Below are 24,710 nucleotides of genomic sequence, written 5' to 3'. Positions count from 1 at the left end.
CCTTCTCCCGGCCCGTCCGGGCGCCGCGGCCGCTCCGACCCTACGGGTCCCGCTCCCGCCTCCGCCCCCCGCCGCCCTCTAGCCCCGCCCGGGCCCCGGCCGGCCCGGCCCCCCAGTGCCCGCCCGGCCTCGCAGGGCCCCGCCCGGGCCCGCCGCCTGGCTCCCTCCGCAGGGCCCGGCCCGCGGCTGGGAGGCTGCGGGCAGGGCTGGCGGGACGGGCTTGGTGCTGCTGCGCGGGGCCTGGCCCGCAGCCTGGGGATCCCAGGACCCCGGGTGACATGGGGACATAGAATCACATAGAACGGTTGGGTTTGGAAGGGACCTCTGGAGATCATCCAGTCCAACCCTCTGCTAAAGCAGGTTCTCCTACAGCAGGCTGCACACAGTCACGTCCAGGCGGGTTGTCAGTGTCTCCACAGAAGGAGACGCCACAGCCTCTCTGGGCAGCCTGTCCCAGGGCTCGGTCACCCTCAGAGTAAAGAAGTGTTCCCTGATATTCACATAGAAGTTCCTTCTTGTGTTGTAGTTTGTGCCCATTGCCCCTTGTCCTGTCACTGGGGACAAGGGGCATCCCCCTTTCCAGCGCCACTCGCCCCCCCTGGCGGCCCACAGGGACACCCCGACATGGGACAATGCCCAGGGTAGGGTGCCAGGTGCGGGGACGTGGGGTGCAGACACCCCCGTGGCCACCAGGCCGGGAATAGCACCTGTGCACCAGGCACCCGTGCTAGGGTGCTGGCAGAGCACCCGGGGCCCGGTGCGGAGCAAGGCAGGCAGTTGCCTGCACAAACCCTCTCTGACTTCTTCAAAGCGCTGCTGCCTTGCAGACACGAGCAGCGCCGGGGCTTCCCTTCCCTGCTGTTGCTTTCTCCTGGGAGTCTCTTGCTGCCTTGTGGGCTTCAGCTTCGGCAGCAGCCGACGAGTAGGTCTACGCTGTCCATCTGGTGCAGTCTCAGTTTTACTGCTAGGAGCTGGCTTGGCTGCTTAGATACACCGTGAGATCATGCCAGAGCACCAAGATGAAGAAAACCAAATAGCTCCCCAGCAGAAAACTGTGACAGGGAAGGCCAGTTTGTGCATCACACGCGTTGGGCACACCGAGTACAGTAGGTCCTGCACTGGTTTTCCTGGTAGGCCAAAAAAAGCCTCCATGCCCCAAGGGATACCATCCCTCAGCAACACGCTGTGAAGCCCCTAGTCTCTCAGTCCCCAGAACAGTTATCGCTGTTTGGCACTTGTTTGTGCATTTAGCTACACTTCTCCATAGCAACCACCCAGATCCCAGCTTGGCTTGCTACCAGCTAGGCGCGGGGTGTGCAGAGCATGTTGCACGCACTGCTGTCAGTCGTGTCGGTATGTGCACAGGCTGGGAGCTGACTCCCCGTCTGCTCTCCTGAGGCGGCGACCCACACTGCTGTCATGGTGCGATGCTGTTGATGGCGTCACATCCACCCTCCCCACTGGGGTTTCTGCTCATCCCACAGCTTTGATTGTAAGAGTTTTGGTTCATTCTTCTGGGACTGGCTTCGCTTTGTTTACATGGTTCTCCAGCATCTGCATACAGTTCTGGTCTCCTCATCTCAGAAAGGTTAAAAGAGAATGGAATAAGGTTTGGAGGCAGGCAGTAAGGATGCTCAGGGGCATGGGAACAGACTGTACAGTGAACAACCGTGTAGGCTGGGACTCTTCAGCTTGGAAGAAGGACGCAGTGTGGAGGAAGAGGTCTACAAAATCATGAGTGGCCCAGAGAGGATGGGGAGGACTGTTCGCTGTGTCTTCTGACACAAACCCGTCAACTGCTTTTGCCTTGACTGGAGCCTCAAAAGAATGTGAAACCACTGCACTGCAGATGTTGCGTCCAAGGGTTTAGCTCCCTATTTAGCCTACACTTGCAACATTGGGGGCCAAGTTCATGGCAAGTTCTTTGAGAGCCCTGCTTAAGAGAGTGCTGCCTCAGAAACATTTTGTAACCATGTTTTCGTGTGGAGAGCTTGGCCATGGGCAAGTGGAGCATTACCAAACTGTTCAACACAAAAATATTCAGAGCTGGGAGGAGAATGAGCTGAACAAATCCCACCCCAGAGAGAGACAGTCCTCCAGAAGGTTGTATCTCATAGGAACCCTCTTCTAGGGGAAAAAGCATGCAAGTGAGACTAATTTTACTGCTGCACTGCCAACCCCACAGCAGCCTCTGAGGGTGAGTGTTGTGGCCTCCTGGGCTGGCTGTCCTGTTCTAGAGAAGAAATCCTTCTCCTCTGACTATGCTGGAAAGTAAGGGGAGTTGAGATGGTCCTACATATTCTAGGACCACAAGAGGGCAACATGAGAGCACCCTGCAGCCAAGAGGCTCAGCTAGGCAACCCATGACACTGCTGGGATGCGGGTGGCATGGGCAGCTCTGTGCAGGCTGAGCATCACTCCGTCCAGGGACAGCCTAGCTGAATTAGCCAACTTAAGGCTGCTCCCTGGGAGCCCCTTCCTTGCTCTCAGCTTCATACGCATCCTCAGAGGTGAGCAGTTAGCTCAGCCAGCTGAGCTAGTGCCATGGTTGGGGGCAGCAATATCTTCCCATGTGTGGGTCAGACACATGGTAACAGCAGACCCTTCTGCATACTGCATGGGGCCAAGCTGTGGAATGCAAGGTGGTCTCCCTCATTGTGCCTGCACATCCACCAGGAAATCTTTTGGGTGAATGTGCACTGACACATGGCTTCAAACAGGAGGGTCCAGCATCTGGAGTGATGCTGTTGGGCTTGGCCAGGGGAAAGAGGTGTTAAACCACATAGAACAGGGGTCCTCAAACTATGGCCCATGGGCCAGATACGGCCCCCCAGGGTCCTCAATCTGGCCCCCGGTATTTACAGAATCCCACCACCCCGCCCCCCACCCCTCCACACCCCGCCGGAGGTTGGGGGGGGAAACAAGCAGCCGCATATGACTGCCTGCCTCTTCACCTGCGCACCGGCCCCCTGTTTAAAAAGTTTGAGGACCCCTGACATAGAAGTTTGAACATCTCAGTCCCACCATCCTTTTTCACTTCCTTCTGTCACCAAAAGATACAAAATTAGAGAATCTGAATTCAGCTTTGGTTGCACATGTGGAACTGGCCAGTGTCTCCAGCCCATACTGGCCTCTGTAGACTGAAATCACTCACAGCCAGGGTTAAACGCTTTACCATTCCTGGCACTTTTTTGTAATAGCCTGTATAAATACCCTGCAAGGGACAGTTTGCTCTGCCTTTCCAAGAACAGACATGACAGAGAAACAGCTTCTGTTAGCAGGCAGAGCTACAAGAGAGTGTGTGTATGCTGCTAGGGCTGAAAATGCCACTAGCATCTTGTAGCAGAGACAGAGGAGGAGGTGACAGTGAGGGATGAAGTGCAGAACATTGCCTATGCGGTAGGGTGGTAAAGGTTGCTCACAAGAGATGAAAAGGTGTTTGCAGAAGAGGAGGAGCAAGGGGATGTCTGGGAGACACTTTTTGGACAGGCTTGAGACATGGAGAGAACCAGTGCAATGAAGGGCTGTATGAAGGGGGGAGACTGGGAAAACCAGCCAAGGAAAAAGAAATTGCTGGGGTACATGGGTGGGACTGTTTATCCCTCTGGAGTTACTTATTTTCTATGGAGAATGCTAGAAGGGGTTTGCCTGCTTAAGATATTTTCACCATTTTCACCAGCTTTGTTTCTGCTCTTGCTCCCACTCCAAACCCGCCCACACAGACTAAGCAGCATTTTAAGACCCAGCCTGTAGTACCCCACCTCACTGAACTACGGATCATGTCTTCCCTAATCCAATCACAACTTATGTGGCTTGTGCTGTCCCTGCACAGAACACTGCTGGCATCCAGTGTCCACACTTTCCTGTTGCACATTGACAGGACCAAGGTTCAGGGTATTTACCTCAAAGGAACATCAAATCAGCTGACTTGCACTCCTACTCATCACTAGTTGCCAGACTTCACCTGGTTGCTCCTGTGCTCAGACCAATAGTTTGTGTTGGCTGAAGCAGATCCTTCAGCAAGCCATGTGGTTTGGGTCTGAAGACATAAGGATATAGGACAATCCTTGGCTTTTGCCAGTGTGTATCATTTTAACCTGTCTGACTACAAATAATCCAAACCAGCTACCAGAAAGTCCCATCGGCACATCAAGATAAATGTGACATCAGCCAGGAGACCACACCTCCCAATGCTGTGTTCCTACTTGTGGAATTGCCAACCAGCAATGGCTGTGCTACGTGTGGGACAAACTGTGTTCAAAGCTGGTCACATCACCGACTGCTTTAAAACTGACCTCCCCCTAACTTCATGGTCTACAGGCAGCAAGTGTCCTTACCTGAGGGAGAAGCATGGCACTCACACCCAGAGGACCAGTGCCAGGATTCATGTGCCCAGCTTGTGAATGCAGCAGGTCAAAGACCAGGGCCTGGATTCATCCTCCCTGGTATGCACTAGTGTCTGAGCATCTCATGGGGGCTGTAGCAACTGAGTCCAGGAGTAAAGGGAGCAGAGCTCTCCAAGATGGAGCGAGTGCAGAAGAAGAGCTCAGCAGCTACAGACACACTGCCTGGGGAATGGTAGCCCAGGCACATTTTGTTGAGAATGACTTCACGATTTGCTCAGGGATTAAATACTTCCTCGTTTAATATCATAATAATTTGGGCTAGTTTCATGCTGGACTGTTGGAAAGTTCACTGGCTGGAGTCATCAGCCAAGCCTCGTATAAATGGCTTCCCCCAGCTCTCAGCCAAGTGAGCTGTCCTCATCTTTGGGTCCCCCGGCGGGTAGCTCTTGGCACTACCTTCTTCTGAAGGGCTTTGTTGTTTGTGCGTGTGCCTGAGGTTTTACGCTCCAGGGGCTTCCTCACCACGTCTTGTTTGAGCTGGAAATGCACCTGGAGAAAGAACAAAAATAACTGTATAACACTGTGTGTGTGCTCTGCTGGCTGAGGGGTCTACAGGACCTGCCTCCACTGCTAGCCTTCAAAGCTGACTCTTGGGTCAAGACAAGCAATAAGGGGCCTCAGCCAGTGTTACGATACAATGGGAACTTAGTTTTTAAATAAGCTGGAAACTTTTCTTCCTGTGGAAAATGTTGTACCAACAATCAGCTACATTTCTCATGCAGAGTTGCTCCTGTGGCAATGTGATGTCCTAGGATGGTTTGGAAGATGTGCTGTGAAAGGCAAGGGACTGGTCTATGCTCTTTCTTCATCTTTTCTCACCAGAGAGTAGAGAAATAGCATTGCTTTGCATCTCTGTGAATATTTAATACACAGGATGGTTTAGGACAGACAGTCCTTTTTCAACGGTATCTTGTTAGCTGAAATCTGTTTAATCAGTCTTTCGGCAACCAGTGCTTCCAGTAGATGCAGGAAAAAAAATTCCAGGAAAGAAACCTCCATCCACTATAGCCATGCAAACAGGTACGAGAGGTAGAAGGGGATAAGGAATGTGCAGGACACAGCATCAGATAAATGGCCATACAGAAAGGTGAAACTGGAATGGGGCAGTGTGGGCTTCCTGGCGGAGGGATGGGCTGAATGGTGGGTATAGGAGCTGCTGCAGGGGCAGAGGGAAATGGTCACAAAAAGGCTGCTGTGAGGTGAGAACCTCAAAAATCAGACCATCAGGGAACAAATGAGTCCTCTACAGCAACAGGGTAAAAGGAAAATCTATTCCTAAAAGGAAAGCCAAAGAGCTGGGTGCTTAACCTAGCAAAACAAAAGGCTAGGACTGGGCTTCACAGCTCTATAAATACATCAGGGAATAAATACCAGAGAAGAAGAGGAGCTATTTAAAGCAAAACACTGGCATAAGAACAAATAGGGATAAACTGACCATAAATAAATTTAGGACGAAAATTAGAAGGTTTATAATCCTGAGAAAAGGGCAGCTCTGGAAGAACTTCAGAGGCTGGGTAGGGTGGGATGAAGAGACGGAGGGTGGGAGAATCACCGCAGTGTATTTACAGTAAAGCCTGACCAGTGTGCATGCAGTGAAGCAAATGATGTGCCAGGATGCCGCAGCCAGGGGGTTCTTGCTGGTCCTTAGAGGAGGCTGTGGTGCCACCATGTCCACAAGGCAACAGCAGGGGCAGGAATCACCACGCGTTGTTTTTATAACCAATTTCTAGTTGTCCAGCCTGCCTTCAGAAAGGCACTGTAGGGGTCAAGAACACTTCATCTCCCAAAAGTGCTTGGCTGTTCCTTGTTGGCACCCAGTTCCCATCTGTCTTGGGTGCTCTTAGCGGAATGAAAGGCAAACTTCAGTCTCTTGCTACATGATACATGTTTGGCCCAGGCAGGATGCAGATGATAGCAGAGTACTGAAACCTACAGAACCAGGAGGATAACGGGACCTCAGGGAACAGATGCTGTCTCCACATCATCATGTCCTGGAGAGTGTGGAGGTTGGAGGGAGAGCTAAAGAGGAGCAGCCCCAGTTGGCTGGGGGCTTTCCCCATGGCCAAAAGACAGAGGGACACAGGAGCTGGCATGGCAGCCCAGTGCAGCTGTGAGCCCTCAGTAAGGAAACAAGAGGCACATGGCATTGCCTTCACCCTGTCCCTCTCTGTGAGCTGCAGGGAGCCCCGTGTCAGCCAAAGCAGACAGCCTGTAGCCACTGGCAATACTCTACATCCCATCTCCTTTCTCTGCTACTCACTAGGCATCCCCCACTGCATTTCTTTCTCCCTTGGTGAAGACATTTTGAGACACCCTCATGACTATGCAGCCTGACTCACCAGTGAAGGTGCAGCTGGGCCAACTGTTGTGGTCACTGTCTGTGGCTGGTACCCCTCTGCAGAGGCAGTGACAGTGTAAGTGCCAGGCAGCAGCAGCCGGAAATAATCCCCTGTATCACCTGGAACACAAGGTGGGAAGAGAAAGCACTCAGGATGCACAGGGAGCACAACAAAAGATATTCCAGCAAGTCTTGCTGAGTATACTTCCTCGAGGATGTGTGGCCTTCAAAACCCAGGCATTTTTTGGCCTTCCTTCCAAATCTGCTGGACACTGCAAGGCTGGATTCAGATTGGTAGACTGCAAGTGATGTCTCATTAAGTGCCATGGAGGAGCGGTCAGTCTGTATATAAATGCCGAATGAAAGGGGATGGTACAGCAGCACTGGCTGTGCCTGTGCAGGGAGGCTGCAAATCTGAGCACTTGCCAGCCAGGCAGCAGCAGACCCAAGGGCAATCACAGCTCCAGTCTGACTCCTTATGCACAATGCAGTCTCTAATTCCTGTCATACACAATTTTGCCAGGTTTGGGTTATCAGTAGGGTTTTAAATGCTCATCAGTTCAGCTGCTCCCTGATTCTCCCTGCATAAGGAAGCCCCAGGAGCGCTTTGATGGCCTGTGTACTGCTGTGGTTAGGAACAGGGGACAGGGAGGCAGCAGCACATTATTGATTACTTTGACGATTTGAGTATATTCCCATCTATGGAACTGGATGGGTATTGCAAATTTGAGTAATCATTACAGGCAGCCTGTGTTATTTTGGCTCAGGTGGGGCTAACTGGACACACATGAGCCAGGGGCTTCCAAGGGAAAATGGGGAGGGTGGCTGGCAGGTCAAAGGGAGTAATTTTCTCCCTCTGTTCAGTCCCAGGGAGGCAATGTTGTGGACAATCCCACTCCAAGCAGGAAGCTGGACAGGAGACCCCAGAGAGCACTTTGCAGCCAGCGCCTCTGGGATTCTGTGATCTTTTGCACACTCCCCTTTCCTATGCAGGCTGGCATAGTAAGTGCCAAGTATTAGAGTGTTACTGAGTCACAGACCTACGGCCAGAAGGAGTGTTGATGATTTCACAGTCTGACCTCTGAAGAGCTGGAATATCAGCTATTTTCTGCAGCCAGTCTGTAACGTCTGGTCCAGTTGGAGAAGGATGTTTATGAAAAGGAGGTTAAAATTGTCGAGCAAATGAGAAACCACCACAACTTGGATAAACTAAAGTGGCACTTCATTCACAGTCTAAATTTATCTGGCTTGAACTTTCAGTCTTTCATCTTGTTCTGCCATTGTGTTCTTTGCTATCAGCTATTTCAGCTCTGTGTAGATATGATACTTGAGTAGATTATTCCCTCAGTCTTCTCTTTGGATATATACAAATGCATTTTCTCTCTCTTTCAGGTAATAGTAGCTGACTTTCTGAAGTCCTTTAAAATAAGGTTGCAATCCAGTTCTCACCTCTTTCTTTCCTAAGCTTTCCTCAGACCTCCCTGGTCCAGGATGCACAGGGAACATTTCTCACAGCTAGTGTTTTTGGGAAGCAAACCATGCTGGCCACACATATTACAGCCTTGCCTGCTAACCTCCTCCCACATATCCAGATAGCCTCCGAGAGGCTGTATCCAAAAGGGACAGCATGCAAGGGGACTGACAACCCACCAGAGGTGATGTCATGGCTGATTCCCTGGACAGAAATCACTGCTCCTGCAATGCCGTTGTTGTTCTCATCTGACACCAGACCTTTGATGCCCTGGTGAACCTGCAGGGAGGGAGACAGACTGCTGGGTCAAGGACCTTCCTTTGCTCAAGAGGATATTGCTGAGCACTGGAAGAGGGCAGAGCCCTGGTGACAACCCCACCTTTCCCCAAGCCCTTGGCTCTCCTCTTTCTCCCTGGCACAGCCAGTCTAGGACACAACAGTATCCCCAAAGGCTACCAACTAGAGCACCCAGCGAGCTCCAGGACCACCTCCCTTCCACCTCTAGTGCCTCCTGGTCCCCTACTATCAGGGCCCATGGGGGCTTGCAGAAAGGTGTAGGTCTCAGGACTTCCCCCCTACCTCTTCAATGAAAGCAACAAGGGCCTCTCGGTTGGCCATCCACTGCCGCTCCAGGTCCTCCTCAGGGGGGAATTTATTGCAGCTCAGTTCCAGGGTGATTTCAAAGCAGTTGGTATAGAGGTAATTGAAGTCCTGCATGCCTGGAAGAGAAAAGCAGCATCCAGGGGAATGCAAGGCTCCCTTCCCTCCCCAGTCCCATGTCCAGGCATCCTGGCCCCTATCTTCAGCCAGAACTGAACTGCTTTTCCTCTTTGCTCTGCAGGTGCATCCTCCTCCCTCCATGACAGTGTGACTAGAGCCTTCTCTACGCAGCCCCCTCCCCTTTTGGCTGCCCAACTCTCTCCTTCAGCTGGATCACCCTCTACTCTGCCTTCAAGAAGCTCAGGGAGGTTGGGTACCACAGGGGCTATGTATCTCTTTCCAGTTCCTCTTCAATTTTTTTTTCTACCCTAAACTGCTGATTTTCAGTTTCCTCATTGTACCTTTCTTAATCAGATTTTTCAGGAGCCAGCAGCTACAAGAAATGTCTTCCCTTTGGTCACAGTTTTGGGTCTTCATGGAGTTACACCACAGCATTTTCAAATATGCTAACAGATTAATGCTTCCTTTGTCCAGCAGCAGACAGCAGGTCTCTACAGATCTTGGCTATTTCTGTGGCTCTTTCCCAAGCCACTTCCAGTCTTCCCAAGCCACTTCCTGGTCTGAGATGTAGACCTCAGAATGATGTCTAGTAATGGGCATGGTGCTATCACCACAGCTCTTCTCCAACCCATCCTGAGGTTTCTCACCTATCCCTTCACCTCTCTTCAGCTCAGCAACTTGCTGTGGGTGGTGCCCAGCCCTTACCTTTGCTGAGTGAGTACCAGGATGCCCCATTCGTGATGCCATCAGCAAAGTAGTCCCCGCAGTTCCAGCCACGGTGCATCCAGCCGTGGGCATACGAGTAGGTCTTGGCCAGCTAGAGAGAGAGCAGCTGGTGGTCACCACTCCAGCCCCACATAGCTAGGGAGCTTGCCCAGCTCTGGGCAAAACATCCTCCTTCGCACACAGGCTTTGCTGGGGAGTGTGGGAGTGAAGTCAGACAGGACACAGCTCCTGCATTTTACTGCCACGAAACACAATACCATAATACGAGGTGGTCAGGACCTCTACAAAACATATGCAAATGAAGGTGGAGAAGGAAGAGGAGAAATCTGGCAAGCTGGAGGCTTGCTGATGGCACAGGTGGCTTCTGCCCTGCTCCTGATGAGATGAGGAGGAGTGGAGGGCACTGGGCCCACACAGGGGCACCCAGCCCCATTGGAGCTGGACCCCACACAGCAAATGGCACTAACAGGGGAAGAAGATATGTGAGGAAAAATAACCAGTACAAGCCCTGATGCAAATGCCATATATATCATGGGAATTTGGATTAGGAAAGAGTTTGGGCAACTCACTGGTTCTAGCAACCACTTGTTTATTGCCCTTATTAAAATTACTGCTTATTTTTAGACATGAAGGCAGGGCTAAAATTGGGCCACTGCACTGAAAGCCTGTCCTTTGCATAAGACACAGTTTAAGAGAGACCAGAGTTTGCATTTTCTAATGCAAACTCTATACCCTTGTATTATGGTTCAGATGCTGGTGTAATCTTGTTCTGTCAGCAGGAAAACAGTTACTTCACTACATTTCTGACTTCTGAGGCTATGTGGGTATCATTAGCCTACGCCCCAGACTGCAGCCTCTTTACATCTGGGTCCGAGCACGGCCCTAATCCCAGCAGGTCCTGGCAAGCCCCTGCACAGCCTCTCCTTCCAGAGGAGGCTGAACTCCAGCTCAGACTTATTTTTCTCATTAACTGTTCTAATGCAGACTTGCTTTTTCTTGTGCTGGGTATTTCCTAATGGAAGCAGTGACTGAAGGCACTGTTTTCTGGGACATTTTAACAATGGAGAAAAACCACAGGTTTCAGCTAGTGCTAGCAGGATCAGCAGCATAGACCTACACATTCCCTGATGTCTGCCTATGCTCCTGGTGCGCTTTTTGTTGTATTTCTTATTCTTCAGGTCCCTGCTGGGCACCCACCTCCTCTATCCTGCTCTCAATAGACCCCCATCCAGACCCTGCCACACCTCTAGGAAAAAACCCATACACACGTTACAATGGTGCAGCAAAGCTGGGGGCAGGCTCCAGCTCTGGAAGAGCAGGATGGTACTGAAGACACTGGTGATACTGGGGTTATGGGGAACCCAAGCACGGTATGGATGAGGAAGGGGCTCCTGAGAGTTAAGACTGGCCTGTCCATGTGGTGGGACTAGATCACGGTGGGACTGCCCGAACCTGGCTCACGAGCTGTTGGCTGGCAGAAATGCCATAGTCTGCCAATGTTATGTCCAACATGTTTCTTGGCTCAGCTCCTGCATGAGGCAGTGACCAGAGACTTCTGTGCCAGCTCTCACATGCTGCACCCTGCCGAGGCTGCAGGAATGCCCTCGCCTGCTGGGGCTGTGCTCACCTTCTGGAACAACTTGTCATCAGGGGTAGGTGTGTTGACTGTCCGCCGGTGGCTCCTGAACCGCTGGTCCTGAGACTTATCGTAGGGGTAATTTGCCACCACTGCTCCACCATGGAGATTGGCTGAGAGCACGAAGTTGTAGCTGCTGATCCACTGGATCACAGCCAACGTCTCTGGCTCCACCTGTGAGGAGAAGAAGGATGGGGACAGGGAGAAGAGCTCAGCCAGCTCTGGCCTAGCTGCTGCTCCATGCTGGATTGCAGCATGATCAGTCATGTCAGATCCTGCCCTGCAATATGCCTGCTTCAGCCCTTGCAGCCTCCTCCATTCTCCACTGCCTGCACTGACACTCAGAGCAGGCTCCCCCCGTGCATGCGCTGCTACAGCTCTCCCGGCACGGCCCCAAAAACTGAGGCACAGGTGTTAGCCAGCATGTGCCACCTCCTCTGCCCTGTGCATTGCAGATTTCTCCCCAAGCTGGCTGTGGTGCCAGCCTCTCATCCTGGCAGAGGTGGAAGCTGTGATATGGGACAGGATTACATTGTTTCTCTGCAGGCAGAAGGCATAGAGAAGGAGACAAGCACTGCAAGCCAAAGGAGAGCATATTAGCTTGCACGCTTAGCCACTCTAAGAGGATGCTGTAGCTCTCACAGCATCCCAGACTGGTACCTGGCTTTTCCAGTTGTTGGGCAGCGGGATGTGGTGATTTGGCCCGCTGATTTCCCCACTGTAGTACATGAATGTGTTGAGGTCAGGGAAGTTGCGGTTCAAGTCCACTCCATTGGCGTTGTTCCTCCCCGTCAAGTACCCATTGCTGTCTGGGCCCTGCAGGGCAAAGGTGCATCACGGGGGTGAGTACAGGGTGGGCGCAGGCAGGCTGAGTGTCAGGGCGGCAGGGACCGGCCATCGTAACGGCACTTCAGTGCCTTTGAGTCACAACATGCATGTTATTGTTGGCAGAAGAATAAAGAATATTGCACTGACAGGGAAGGTCAGTAACAGTATCTTCATTTTCCAGGGTGACAGAGCAAAGCACAAGCCAAATAAACAATTTGCCTCAACTGAAAGAGCCATGAATAAAATATTTCTCTGAGTTCTAGCAGTATAAAGGAACTGGTGAAGTTCTGGGGGAGAACTAGAGGGCTTCCCTCCCAGCCCTGCTGTCACTGCCTGCTCACGACAGGGGCATTCAGCTGCCACCTCCCCAGCCTGGGGCAGGGGATTTGCAGTGACCCTCCTGTGACAAATAACTCCCGGGGAAAGTAAGACAGATGTAGGAAGCTTCCTCCATCACCTGCCAGGGCTGCCTGTGGCAGGACACACGACGCAAGCCCTTGGCATGGAGGTGAGAAGCAGCAACACCAGTTGAGTGGGGCGAATTTGGCAGGGCATGGAAAGGAAGGATGTCCCCTCCCCATAGCCACAATGAAGGGGATCCTGCAGGGATCTGAAGGGCTTTCTGCCTCTACCCAACTGGAGGAGGCAATCGCTGCCTGGTACCTGCTTGGCAGCCACTTCGTACCCGTCGGGGTTCATGGAGGGCATGATGTGGATGCGTGTGTCGTGGATGAGGTGGGTGATCCGCTCGTTGCCCCGGCGGTACTCCTCACACAGGAACTCAGAGAGCTGCAGCAGCAGCTCACGGCCCAGCACCTCGTTCCCATGCATGTTCCCAACATACTTGAACTCTGGCTCCACTGGAGAGAACAAGAGAGTGATACCATCAGCCAGGGCTGGAATGGGGGGAAGAACCAATTCCTACTGCAGGGAGCCTGGGCAAACCCAAGAGACTCCTGATAAATGGTGTGAAACGGCCCTTTCCCTTGAAAAATGCAAACCTCAACAATGGAGGGTAGCATGGTTCTCATATCGCTCCCCTTTGTTTTGTCACAGCATCCCTGGGAGCAGCTCAGGCTCTCCATTGGGATGCTGCTCACCTTCGGAGCGCACAAGAGGATGTATCTGCAGGTGTTTGGTCTTGGGCTGGGAGAGGCAGCACAGAGGGAGCAGGGAGTGCGGGCAGGATTGCTGCTGCCCCGAGCCCCAGGGTGACGGGGCCTCCCAGCTCTGCAGTGGGTGGCAGTGGAGGGGACAGGCCGTTTCTCCCACCTCTGCCCTTCACAGTTTGCTTTCAGTGCCTCTCACCAGCATGGCACATTCCTGGCTCTGCATGCTTTAAGGAGCTTTTCATTACTCTGCAGGAAAAAAATCAACCCCTGGCTTGGGGCGACCTGTGCTCTTCCACTGGCAGGACACGGTTGCCTTGACTGCTGCTGTCAGCCCCTGACTCCTGTGCTGGTGGGAGGCAGCAGTGGTTTCCTCTCTCCCTCCCCTTTACCTGCCTCCAAGGAAAAGGTTTAGGGGCTTCCTCACCTTCAAGGGACAGGGACAAGAGCCTGGACAAACCCTCAGCAACTGAGTTGAATATGGATCAAACTGTCCCTCAGGCAGCTCCAATATGAGCCAAAAGATCTCTTGCCACTGACTTTGGTAAAAATAAGGTCTTGAAAAACAGACTTAGAGACCACAGACAGTGCCCAGAGCAGGACTCGCTGCTTTGCTGAAAGAGAGGCAGCACACATGAAAGACAGGTTACACTTTCCCAGAGGGTCTTTTAAAGCAGTTACTTGTGGGAAAATAAAATGTCCCATTGCACGCTGGAGTCAGCACAGGTCAGGACGAGAGACAAGGGGAATTCAGTTAAAAAGGGAGCCTGACTTTCACATGAAAGGGTCAGGAAAAAAATAGGTTGTCATTACAAATGTTGGCTTGCCAGAGTTTCAGACTCCCATTGCACTGTGAGTTTTCTGGCCCCCAGCAGCGATCAGCCTCGCAGTGGCAGCGTGCTGCCCTCAGCCTCAGGACCCCTAGGGTAAAACGCGTTGCAGCCCCATGTCCAAAATTCCCTGCACCTTCACTGTGTGGGAAGGAGACACTGCAGTCAGACGTGCTGAAAATAGATTCTAAAAAAAATATCTAAATTTGGCAAAAGATTTCGCTTTTCTGTATCTTTTGATCGCTATGCCTCAGCACTGGACACCACAGGTGGGCAACGTGTTTTGACATGGTTAGATTTTCAGGGACATGAGAACTGATTTAATTAGGTAATCCAGTTATAAAAACTATAAAAATTTCCTGGGGATATGTGCAGCATTTATTTAAAAAAAATAATGTCTCAGCAGGGATTCTCCTTTTCTGCTTTGTTTGAGTCTGCAGTAGGACTCGTCAGCCTTTTTTGATATGCAGACCCCTAAACATTATCCACGTGGACACATAAGCCCTAATTACTGCATGTAAGCTCACTGACTCTAGGCTTCCTTTTCTGTGGCCTTCGAGGGAACCCAGTTTCCCAAAGTCCTTGAACTACAAGCTGAAAGAGCCAGCCTGAGGGTGGCCCATGCTACAAGCAGGGCCACAGGTCCACACTGCCTGCCTGGGGCAGGGGAGATCTTGGTCACCTTCCAGCTGCTCTCCTGTGGTCCTGCAAGTCTAAAATCCAGTGGTGCATTGCCAGTGCCTGTTGCTCACTCCTTGCTTTGAATCAGCCCCTGATGTGCTGTGGAGGTGCCTGAGGTGTCCTCAGCACTATGCAGGTTTCCCTCTACTGAACGGGGCTGGTGTGAAGGTGGCCATGGTGAGAAACCACCCGTGCTGCCTCCCAGCATCCCTGAAGGTGATACTCTGGGCCACAGGAGGGGAGCAACATGCCCCCAGTGCAGCACATACTTGGGCAAGCTGCTGCCAGGCATGGGGTGCTGTGAGGTTTGGGGGGGTTACTCTGCTGAGGGGGGCACAGGTACGGGTCCTGCTCACCCCTGCAGTGCTGCCAGCAGTTTTCCACAGGACTAGGCTGCTTGGACTTGTCAGACCCTACATTTAACCACACCACTCAGGATTTGAAAAGGCAAAAGACACTGCAAAAAGCAGGCAGAGCCCTGTCCTCACCTGCAGCCCAGGGGCACAAGGCAGGGAAGCAAGGGAGCCCACAGCCTGGAGAGCCAGCTGGTCCCCGCTCCCCCAGGGGCACTTGGCTGCCAGCAAGGTCTGGCTTGGCGGCGGTGTCTCCGTGCTGCACGGGCAGCAGCTCAAGGGGCCATTGCTGCCAAGGCTCCACAGGGCCACGTGGCAGCAGGTAAAGACCTCTGAGACCGCCTGTCACAGGAGCTGCACAGCTGGCAGGGATGGCGGGGCTGCAGCAGCCCAGCACCCGCTCTGCTGGGGTCCTTCGCTCACTGTCCCCCCAGCTTTGGGGTCTGGCGGAGGAAGGGCCAAACTCTTCCCTCCTGCCACTATCCAGCAGCAAAGGATGGAGGGTGGGTGCTGCCTCTCCCCACCTGCACAATGCTGTTTCGGGAGGGAGAGGGTGGCAGGGCAGGTGGGGTGCTGGGATGGACGTGCCTGGGTGCTCGTGTTAGCTTGCACTGAAAAATCAGAGCTCTGTCCAAAGTACGCGCCTGGGCCACGCCGCAGCTCAGGCAAGCGTGGTGCATGCATGTGGGTTTTGCCTGAGCGTCCCAGGGCTGGCCGCCGCGGCCCCTGCTGGAGCTGGCATCCCCTGACACCCCAGCATCGCTGGGGCTCCTGCTTGGAAAGGGAGATACCCCCGGCCCCGTGCCCCCACGGTGCCGCGTGGCAGGGAGCATGGCCACGAAGCCTGGCCTCTGCGAACAGCCGTCCCCATCCCCCCCTACTCACGGGGCTCGTGGATGCCCGGGTAGTCGCTGAACTCCAGCACGTAGAGGTGTCGGCCCTCGACGCTGCGGCCGATGCTGTAGATGCGGGTGATGTAGGGGCACTGGCTCTGCACGCGGAACAGGGCCTGCACCATCTCCTCGTAGCGATGGTGGAGGAAGCTGAGGGCGGCTGCCCCCTCGAGCAGCAGCAGGGCTCCCGCCAGGGACCGCAGCCACCGAGCCATCCTCCCGCGGCGCCGGGCGCCCAGACCCGCTCCCAGCCCCCGGCTCCCTCCCAGCCGGGAGCTTAAAGTGCAAACTCCAACCAGCTCTTTCCAGTTCCCGAGCGCCAGCCCCCTGCACCTGCGGGCGGGGGGCAGCGGCAGCGGGGCGCGCCGGGGCCCCGCGGGGCAGGAATGCTCCCCCCGCCCGCCCGCCCGCCGGGCCCGCTCTCCGCCGTCGGGGAAGTTCCCCCCGCCCCGGCTCACTTATTAACCGGACAGCAAACAGGCCCCCGCGGCCACTGGCTGTCACCGCAGAAGAAGCGCAGGGCTGGAAAACTGGCTGCGGAGGGCGTAGGGGCTGCCAAGCGCACGGCGAGCGGCGGGGCGGGGGAGAGGCGGGGGGCGGGGGGTGCCCGGCGCCGGGCCCGGCCGCGGGGCGAGAGCCGGGTGCGTGGGGACAGCGCCGGGGCGGCCCCGCATGGTTCCCGCCGCCGGCAGCTCCCGCCGCTCCTCCCCGGGTCCCGGCCGCCAGCCCCGAGCCGCGCCTGCTCCCCTGCCCCGTCTCCTGGGGAAGCAGAGGGAGGCGCCGCCAGGGGCTCCGGGGGCCGCCGGCAGAGGCACCGCACCGGCCGCCCCGCCGCTCCCGGGAGAGCCAGAGGCACCGCACCGGCCGCCCCGCCGGGTCAGCGCGTCGCGGAGGGAGGGCAGGGCGACGCGGGGGCTGATGCGGGAGCTGTCTGCTGAGCAGGTGCCAGCACGGAGAGCGCTGCTTAGAGCCCCGCTACCGCCCCGCTGTGCCCCGGCACCAGGCGTGGTAATGAGCCCCGCAGGCACTGGGTAACTGGCAGCAGAAGGGAGCCCAACGGCGTAAAGGCAGGTGACTATGCCCTGCTGTCTGAATAGAGTTGCTGACTGTTTCCTGGTTTGGGGGAAGCTGGTTCCTCTCCACCCCTCTGCCACGCACATCCTTGCGCCGGTGGGCAGCACCCACCTCAGGGTCTCTGCGCTCTGTCCACGGACAGTGGCAGCCGCGGGAGGCAGCCTTACCTCGTGGGACTAAAACTCCAGCAGCTCTGACAGATGTTCATTAGGACACCCCTCACAGAGCCCAAATGTGAGCACAAAGAGCCAAAAGATTTACCATCACGGCTGCACGTGCCAGGAGAAAGGCTCCCTTTGGTAACATGAGCATGCCACGCTGCTCTGCCCAGGTCATGCTAGAAAGGAGCTCCTCCTGCCATCAGAAATGGGCTTCTCGGGATACCTGGTGCCATGCTAAACACCTGCCTTCCCTTCATCCTTGAAGCGCATCCACTCTGCATTGCTCTAACCCCTGTGACAAGGCTTGCTCTAGCTGCCTCTTCCCCCAGCAAAGCATCCTCTCCCAGTGTTGCCCGGCACCACTGCTTTCCTACCTGTCCTCCACACCTGCTTTGGCTGCCAACTGCCTTTCTGCCTCAGTTTCCCAGGAAGAAAATTGGTAAAACCAGAGAGATGCTGTTTATACCCTCTAACGCAAACAGTGCAGGCTGGAGGACAAAGGCTTTGCCTGCTGCTGGCTTTCCCACTTCCAATTTTCTTCTACCCCAGTCCCATCATAGTGTTCCTTTCTGTCCTTGTCTCTGTTCCTTCTTGGTCTTCTGCCCCAACTGCACAGTGCTCTCCTCTCAGTTATGGCCCCTATCAAAAAAAAGTGTAAAAGTCCTGGTTTTGAACAAATATCTTTAGAAGACATGATCAGAAAATGAAGGAGATTATACATACATAAAGCTAACAGTAGTCATAATAACCACTTCTCCCCATTAAACTTCATCCTCACTTGTCAGTGCTTCAGGAGCTGGCACGGCATTGCAGCCATCTGTGATCAGGTAACAAGAAACTGTGCTGGAGGTCCAGCTTCTCCCAGCACTTGCAGGAAACCAAGCAAAACTAGCCGAGGCTGTGGTGGGGCATGGCGGGCATGGGTATAGTTATAATTAGCATGGGTATGGGAGCTTTTATCTTTAGAGCAAGCCATGTCTGGTGGTATTCTGTGGTGCTGGCAGCCCATACAGCAGAGGGACATGCCCTCGTCTCCTTCACATCGTGCTCCCAGGGCTCCTGGGTTCCTGTGGAGCTTCTCTCTCCCCGCTTTCAGCAACCAAGGCAATGCAAAAGAGGTGGGCAGGTTTCCAGCACTAGCCAGTGTTACTTGGCAGTCGGAGAACACTAGGCAGGGCTATAGTAAAATAGCACAAATCCCGTGTTTGGGCTGCCTCCCCCCTCCCCTTTGCCTTCCTAGGCTGTTTTCAGTAGCCTGGGACAGCAGTGGCGGAGTTGAAGCTGCAGTGCTGCCAAGGGACGCATGCAACAAGCTCTCACTTTCCTATGGAGACAAGCAATGCTGATGTGAGAAACAACAGGAAAAAAAGAAATGCCAGACTGTTAGATCCTAAAAAGGAGCCATGAGCAAAACCTGGGGTGGGCGAAGAACACATCTCACACACTACTAGGTCTGCAGAATTAGTCAGCGCTATCTGTAGCATAGGGATGAAGGCAATCTGTTATCAGGCAGCAGGTTTAAATCAAATAAAAGGAAATGATTTTGCACGTAAGGCACAATGAAATTACTTTGTCTAAGCTGAAAGTTAAATGAGTGCAGAGAACTGGTGCACCTACAGCTATTAATTATGCAGATCCAGAAGCAATCACTTGATCACCAATTTCCTACACCCTGGTGGCTAGAAGCAAAGGCTCATACCTTTTCCCTAACTATCCATTTCAATTCTTGCCCACTGCACAGCTGGAGACAAGCGCCAGTGTGCTGCCTGTCCGATCTGACCTAGCGTGGCTCTTACTACATTCTAGGAAAACAACATGCTAATGAAGCTTTAAGCCAATAATAAGTTTGGACATGTTGAACAACACTGATGAAAGCAGAAACAAACAATATAAGACATTAGCTCTTAGAAACAGTACAGGAAGTAAACAAAGACTTAATTTGGAAAATGCAGCTAATACATCTGGGATGGATCATCCCCCTCCCTCCCCCCTAGATGTTCAAAGATGGAGAGACCTTGAGGCAGCAGGAGAAAGAGGGCGAACAGGAATGCTCTGTGCCACGGTGGTGAGAGTGAGAGGAACGCGAATGCGAGCCCCATCCTCTCCTTCGTGGTGCTGCCAAGGGTCACAGGCAGCAAGGAGCTGCTTCCTCCAGAGCCGGCCATGGAAAGACTCCACCTGGTGCATTCGTTTTAATTCTGGCTGTATTGTTACCAGAGGAAGATTGGAAAATCTGAGGAAAGTTCCAAGCTAAGAGCTGTAAGAATGAGCAAACTGGGGAGAGTGCATGCTGAAAGGAAAACGATGAACCATGACAAGCATGTTTGCCTTGGCAGAGGTACAGCTGCGGCTGCATGCAGAGGCACGCAGTCAGCGTGAGCGTGGGGCGCAGGCCTCCTGCCCTTCACCTGCTTTGGGGGGCTCACAGTGCCAGTATGATGCCAGTGGTGCTGCCTGTGGGAGGGAGAGGGAAAATGAGGACAGAGGACTGCAGCTATCCAGCACACGGCAGGGGAGAACAAGCTCCTTTGGGGAGGTCAGAGTGAAGCTAAAGCAAGGAAAGATGGGTTTGGGCACTAGCAGCCTTCCTGGGAGTAAGACCACCCGTGTGAGGTGCCTGGAGCCTGGGAAGGACCACAGTGCCTTTCCCTGCCAGGAGGGGATGCTGCCCATCCACCGGGAACTTCAGATCTAACCCAGGAGAACAGCAGGGAACTGGCAACAGAGGAAATCCCATCCCGGGACTTTTCCATGTTTAGTGCCAGGAGCTCCATTCCACTACTGGCAAGTTCCCATCTTCTGGAAAGCAGTGCAAAACTTTTCTGGCACCAGTTCAGAACTCTTTATTGTGATAAGGATGCAGAGATTTGTGCGTGCATCAAAATGAAGATCTATTTCATTGGGCTGAGCTGCGAAAAGAACGTGCATGGGCCAGCTGGCAGGAGCTGTTGTCCTTGGTGTGTCCCCCCCAGCCCCTCCTGAACAGGCTCTTGAGCCCCATGACGCAACTGGCAGCCCTGCAGAGCCTGCACGTCCCCTGGCACAGAGCACGGGAAGAACTGGGATGGAGAAGGAGGGGGCATGTGTCCAGCTGAGAGCTGCTCTTGGAGAAGCTGGGGAGCCCCAGCCAGCACCAACACTGCAAATCAGCCTCTCACCGCAGAGGTGATGGCCCCGCTTCTGAGAGCTTTCTTCCAAGTGGAGGCTGCAGTGTGCTTTGCTGTAGGGCCAGAGAAATCAGCTGTAGCCCACGCACAGAGAAGAGCTGGCTGTGTCGGTGAGGAGAGCAAAGGGTACTTCAAGCCTGTGGCGGGGACTGGTTATTTTCTGAAAGAGATGAGCGTGCTGTGGACACCCAGCCTTTCTCTTCTGAGAAGTTCTGATAGTTTTGCCTCACACCTGATGCTTGGGTGAATACAAGAGAGCTCGTGGAAGTCATCAGTCCCAGAGAGACCATACTGCTTCTGTACACTGCAAAGCTATCACACCCCCCTGCAAGGAGCCTTCCCAAAAACAGACCAGTCAATATTTGAACCCAACGAGAAACGCTCATCCCACCTTGCTGCAACACACCTCAGGGCTTCCTGTGGCAAAATAGGAGAGACCAAGGGCTGGAATCTCAGCAGCCCAGCAGAGCTGATCAGCGAACAAATATTTGCAAGACTAGAACATCAGGTGTTAAAAGATGCTTTAACGCAGAAGAGCAAAACTATGCAGGACCCAATGGTTGGAAATTAAAGCCAGAAGCTATCAAATTAGAAATAAGGCACGGATAATTATCAGTGAGGCAGATCAACTGCATTAACAAGAGAAGTGAGACCATATTACGGGCATATTTGGAAATTCCCCCCACTGTCATTAATGGCCTTCACACATGCATTGGGTGGCTCCGGAACACACATTTGAGCTCCATACAGCTGTGTCAGATGCAGCACAGAAGCAAAGAAATGAATGTTCATTAAACCTGAACTCTTTGACCAAGTATTTTGAGTAGCCTCCATGGGTAGAATCCTGCAATAGCAGGAGAAATGAGGAGAAAAAAATCATATGCTTTTCTGGGAGGGTTCAAGTACAGCCAGTGATGTGCAAGGGTCTCACCTGGACAGGATGCCATCAGTCAACCAACTCCCAGAGTCTCAGCCTGCTCAAGTGATTTTTAAATAACATGTCTGGTCTCACTTTAGAATTCTAGCTCTGGAAAGACTGACTTATAAATGTGGTCTAAAAGTCTTAAGGTTTAAAAATAATGTAACGTATTTTGTATTTATTTTAGTTTTGGGCCCTTAGGTTGCATCCATGTCGCATTTACAGCTTTAAAAAAGAACATGAAACCCAACCCCCAAAAAACCAAGAGAAGGCAGGAGAGAGTAAACAAAGATACCAGCTGATTACCTGACTCCAGAATTAAGAGCTAACAACATTAATACTATGGGACTTGCAATAAAGATATAAAACATTGCTAAGGCTCTTCTCCCAGGTTCTGTATTTGATCTTTCCCTTTGGCATAAACCCTTAGCAGAGACCAGAAGAGCAGACTGGCACAGGCATTCTCTCCACATCAATTTCCACATGGAGTTTCTGCACCAACTTCTGAAGTGTCTCAATGGATCTGACAGTTCCAGCATCACAGATACAACTAAGCAGCTGCCAGATCCCTGAGGAGGTCTCTGGAGAGAAATTATGATTCTGCAGGTTTCCACACTGTTCATGGGGAGCAAGGATGCACCAGCTCGTGTGGGGAGCTTCTACAGGACACCTGCTCTGCTACAAAGACTCCATATGCAAGGAAGGTAGCACAGGATGGGTGTGTTGGAAGTGGGGCTGACTGGGAGCTGAAGCAGCTCTGATCACACACGCTCTTGCTGCCTGCCTTCCAGCCCTGACCGAAAACTGCTGTTAACCTCCCATTCACCTGTCTGCTGAAAACAACAGGAGGAAGACTCCACCTCCAGGTGAATCCAACATCTCCATATATTTGCAGATAAAACAAGACCTGATAAATGGACAAACAGTATCAGGAAGCATCATTTGTGGGTTGATCTGGATCACTTGCTTGGGGGAATATTCCTTGAATAGTACGTGTTTCAGTGGAGCCACGTGGAAGGCAAAGCGGCTCACGGTAAGGGACAGTGATATAAGTGACACAGCAGCCATTCTGGAATGCAATGACTGCAAAAAAGACCAAGTTGCAATAGTCCAACTGGACAAAACAGCCCCAAAACCTTCCTTTAAGTGAGAAGACCTGACCCCGAGATATACAAATGGGGAACATAGAGTATAGGTCAAAACCAGAAGGTATTGCTTTCATATACACAATTAGCAACTCTAACACCCTCTGCTGAAAACTTTGGTGTCCAGATTTCAGAAATACACAAAAATATTCAAAGTGGAGTCAAGAGCTACAAGTGAGGTCAGCACAGAGCACTTTACAGACTAAAGTTCAATCTATTTAATAAGATAAAACGATGAATTGCAAGCACCACAAGGAAAAAGGGATTTTGACAGCAGGGGGTTACTCAGTCTTTCTGAAACGGGCAGAACAAGATCCAACAGAAGCTGAAGCCAGCTAATTCAGAGAAAAAATAGGACACAGATTTTTGGAAGAACAATGAGCTGCCCAAAGGTCTTACCACAAGACAGAGTAGATTTTTCCCTTACCTTTAGGTCCTTCAATATATTATGGCTCCTACTTCCAAGCATGAAGTAGAAATAACTGGGGGACATTTTCCAGCCTGCACTGTGCAGAGGGACAGGCTGGGAGACCATGAAAACCCCGAGCTCTGTGTGCTTGCCTAAAGGAGAAGACTTTACTGGGGTTGCACATCCTGATCTCCTTCATGCCTTCTACAGCTCTGCTTTGGGAAACAGGTGAAGGTGTGTACTTGTCATGCCTTTCTCTCCACAATATCTGCTTTCTTCTGGCCTCCAGCACTTACAGGTGATGATAATAGATTTCCAAGATTTCACGGGAGGTAGACAGGCACCAGTGGTTTCCAAGTGTTTTTATAAAAATGGATTTCTGACTTACCTCTCCTTTTTTTTCTTTTTTTTTTTCTTTCTTTTTTTTTTTTTTTTGACCAAGGAATGGATAATGGAAGAAAGTGATTTATAAACCTGATCAGTGGCATTGCCCTCGTTGTGTACTATAACATGGGCTGCAGTGTGTACATCCACTAAGCCCTGGGTCTTACGGTCACGGATAAATCTAAGCCATAAGGGAAGGAAAGGCAAATTTTCACTGATTTTGCTGGCAGAAAGAGTGGTTCAATCTGTGCATGCTCATGACGGTTAACTGCTGCCAGCTGTCTATAAAGGAACACGACCTAATAAACATTTTCCCTCGATTGGAGGCTGCTGTATGATCAGCATAGTGACTCTGGATTGCTTTAGTGGGTGTATACCTGTAGGCACGCTGATCACACCAGAGTCCCTGTAAAGTCAGCAATGGCTGGCCAGGAACTCGTGTCTTGATGTACCCTAGGGACATGGGAATGGCTCAGTGTAACAGTGAGCCAGCTTTGGTCCAGCAACAACATCAGGAAGACATGGGAAAGAGGCTTCTTGCCACCTGCAAAATGAGCAGACAGCCACCAGAGCCCAGCTAAGGGCTGACAACCACCAGCACACTCGGTTTCTTCATCCTCATCCCTTCTATTCCCAGAGTGGCATTTGGGAGCCCGGCCAGTGTCTGGGGCCCAGCTGGGTGCAGATGGCCATACCCAGCTGTAGGGTTGTGAGGGCTCAGGGTGCGGGCAGGCGAGCAGAGGTGTGCTGGTGCAGGAAGGGCTCTCGGGACCGACTTCAGTAGAGGAGGAGCAGGATCATCCTGTCTGTGATCGCTCCCAAGAGCTCAGTGGGATGTGTGACCCTGAGATTACCCTTGCAGGAGCACTGGCTCCCAAAGATTGCTGCCGCTTTTCTCTCTATAATGCTGTGCACAAGGCAAAAAACAACAAGCAGCAAAGTTTCATTGAATGAGAATATGACCCATTCAAGGAGGGGACACCTGCTTGTCTGTCCTTGTCAGAGAGAGGTGGCGAGCCTGATGTCCCAATGTCTGTCAGTGCAAGTGTGAGTCAGAAGAAATAAATGCCCTTGTTGTACACAGTCAGTAGCTTCAGTGAGAGGCGAGAAGGTCTCTGCAGTTCAGCCTGCTCTGCTGGGGTCTCCTAGCCCTGAGCGGCCAGGGGGACTTGGCCCATCTCCCCACAAGGCTCTTCCTAAACAATCCCCTTCTGCAGGCACTTGGGCTTGTGGAAAAGAAGCCAGGCGAACAAGAGCACAGACACCAGCACGAGGGAGCACAGCACCATCAGCCCCACGTAGCTGCCATGGGAAAGAGGGGGCACAGCGGGCTCCTCTGCAGGGATCATGTTGGTCAGGTTCAGCATATAGCCCAGGGTCCAGCCTGCATCGCTGCTGCCAATCTGAAATGGGAGAGGAGTGGAATCGGCACTGAGAGGTGCAAGGAATGCTTGCAGCAT

The 24,710-nt window shown here is 52.7% G+C and overlaps 3 protein-coding genes across 16 annotated transcripts in view; all 3 read right to left on the bottom strand.

The window, feature by feature from the left end:
• Positions 1–2,859, bottom strand: part of DNMBP (dynamin binding protein) — a 38,105-nt gene extending 35,246 nt beyond the window's left edge. For all 3 annotated transcript variants that reach the window (XM_080402313.1, XM_080402316.1, XM_080402314.1), the window contains exon 1: positions 2–2,859. The gene's annotated coding sequence lies outside the window, so the exon portion shown is untranslated. The remainder of the gene's footprint in view (position 1) is intronic.
• Positions 2,860–4,627: 1,768 nt separating this feature from the next.
• Positions 4,628–22,524, bottom strand: CPN1 (carboxypeptidase N subunit 1). Its single transcript, XM_080401101.1, has 9 exons — positions 15,984–22,524; positions 12,789–12,985; positions 11,958–12,113; positions 11,289–11,471; positions 9,641–9,752; positions 8,795–8,934; positions 8,395–8,494; positions 6,746–6,864; positions 4,628–4,895 (listed from the first exon to the last, which is right to left on the bottom strand). The coding sequence occupies exons 1-9, from the start codon at positions 16,204–16,206 to the stop codon at positions 4,764–4,766; spliced, it is 1,362 nt and encodes a 453-aa protein (XP_080257227.1). The 5' UTR covers positions 16,207–22,524; the 3' UTR covers positions 4,628–4,763.
• A 136-nt stretch (positions 22,525–22,660) lies between these two features.
• ENTPD1 (ectonucleoside triphosphate diphosphohydrolase 1) overlaps positions 22,661–24,710 on the bottom strand; it is a 42,915-nt gene continuing 40,865 nt past the window's right edge. For all 12 annotated transcript variants that reach the window (XM_080401092.1, XM_080401094.1, XM_080401095.1 and 9 more), the window contains one exon: positions 22,661–24,653. In XM_080401092.1, the coding sequence (XP_080257218.1) occupies positions 24,447–24,653 (207 nt within the window). In that variant the 3' untranslated portion in view covers positions 22,661–24,446. The remainder of the gene's footprint in view (positions 24,654–24,710) is intronic.

This window comes from Falco punctatus, assembly GCF_963210335.1.
Source record: "Falco punctatus genome assembly, chromosome: 9".
Lineage (NCBI taxonomy): Eukaryota > Metazoa > Chordata > Aves > Falconiformes > Falconidae > Falco > Falco punctatus.
The sequence above is the reverse complement of the archived record's forward strand: the minus strand, read 5'-3'. Positions and strand labels throughout refer to the sequence as shown.

Excerpts from the sequence above, each read along its gene's own strand:
- CPN1 (XM_080401101.1), bottom strand. The coding sequence starts at position 16,206 with ATGGCTCGGTGGCTGCGGTCCCTGGCGGGAGCCCTGCTGCTGCTCGAG. Across the intron at positions 12,986-15,983 it reads CCCGGGCATCCACGAGCCCC|TGGAGCCAGAGTTCAAGTAT; the intron begins GTGAGTAGGGGG and ends TGTTCTCTCCAG. Across the intron at positions 8,495-8,794 it reads TTGTTGCTTTCATTGAAGAG|GTTCACCAGGGCATCAAAGG; the intron begins GTAGGGGGGAAG and ends CCCTCCCTGCAG.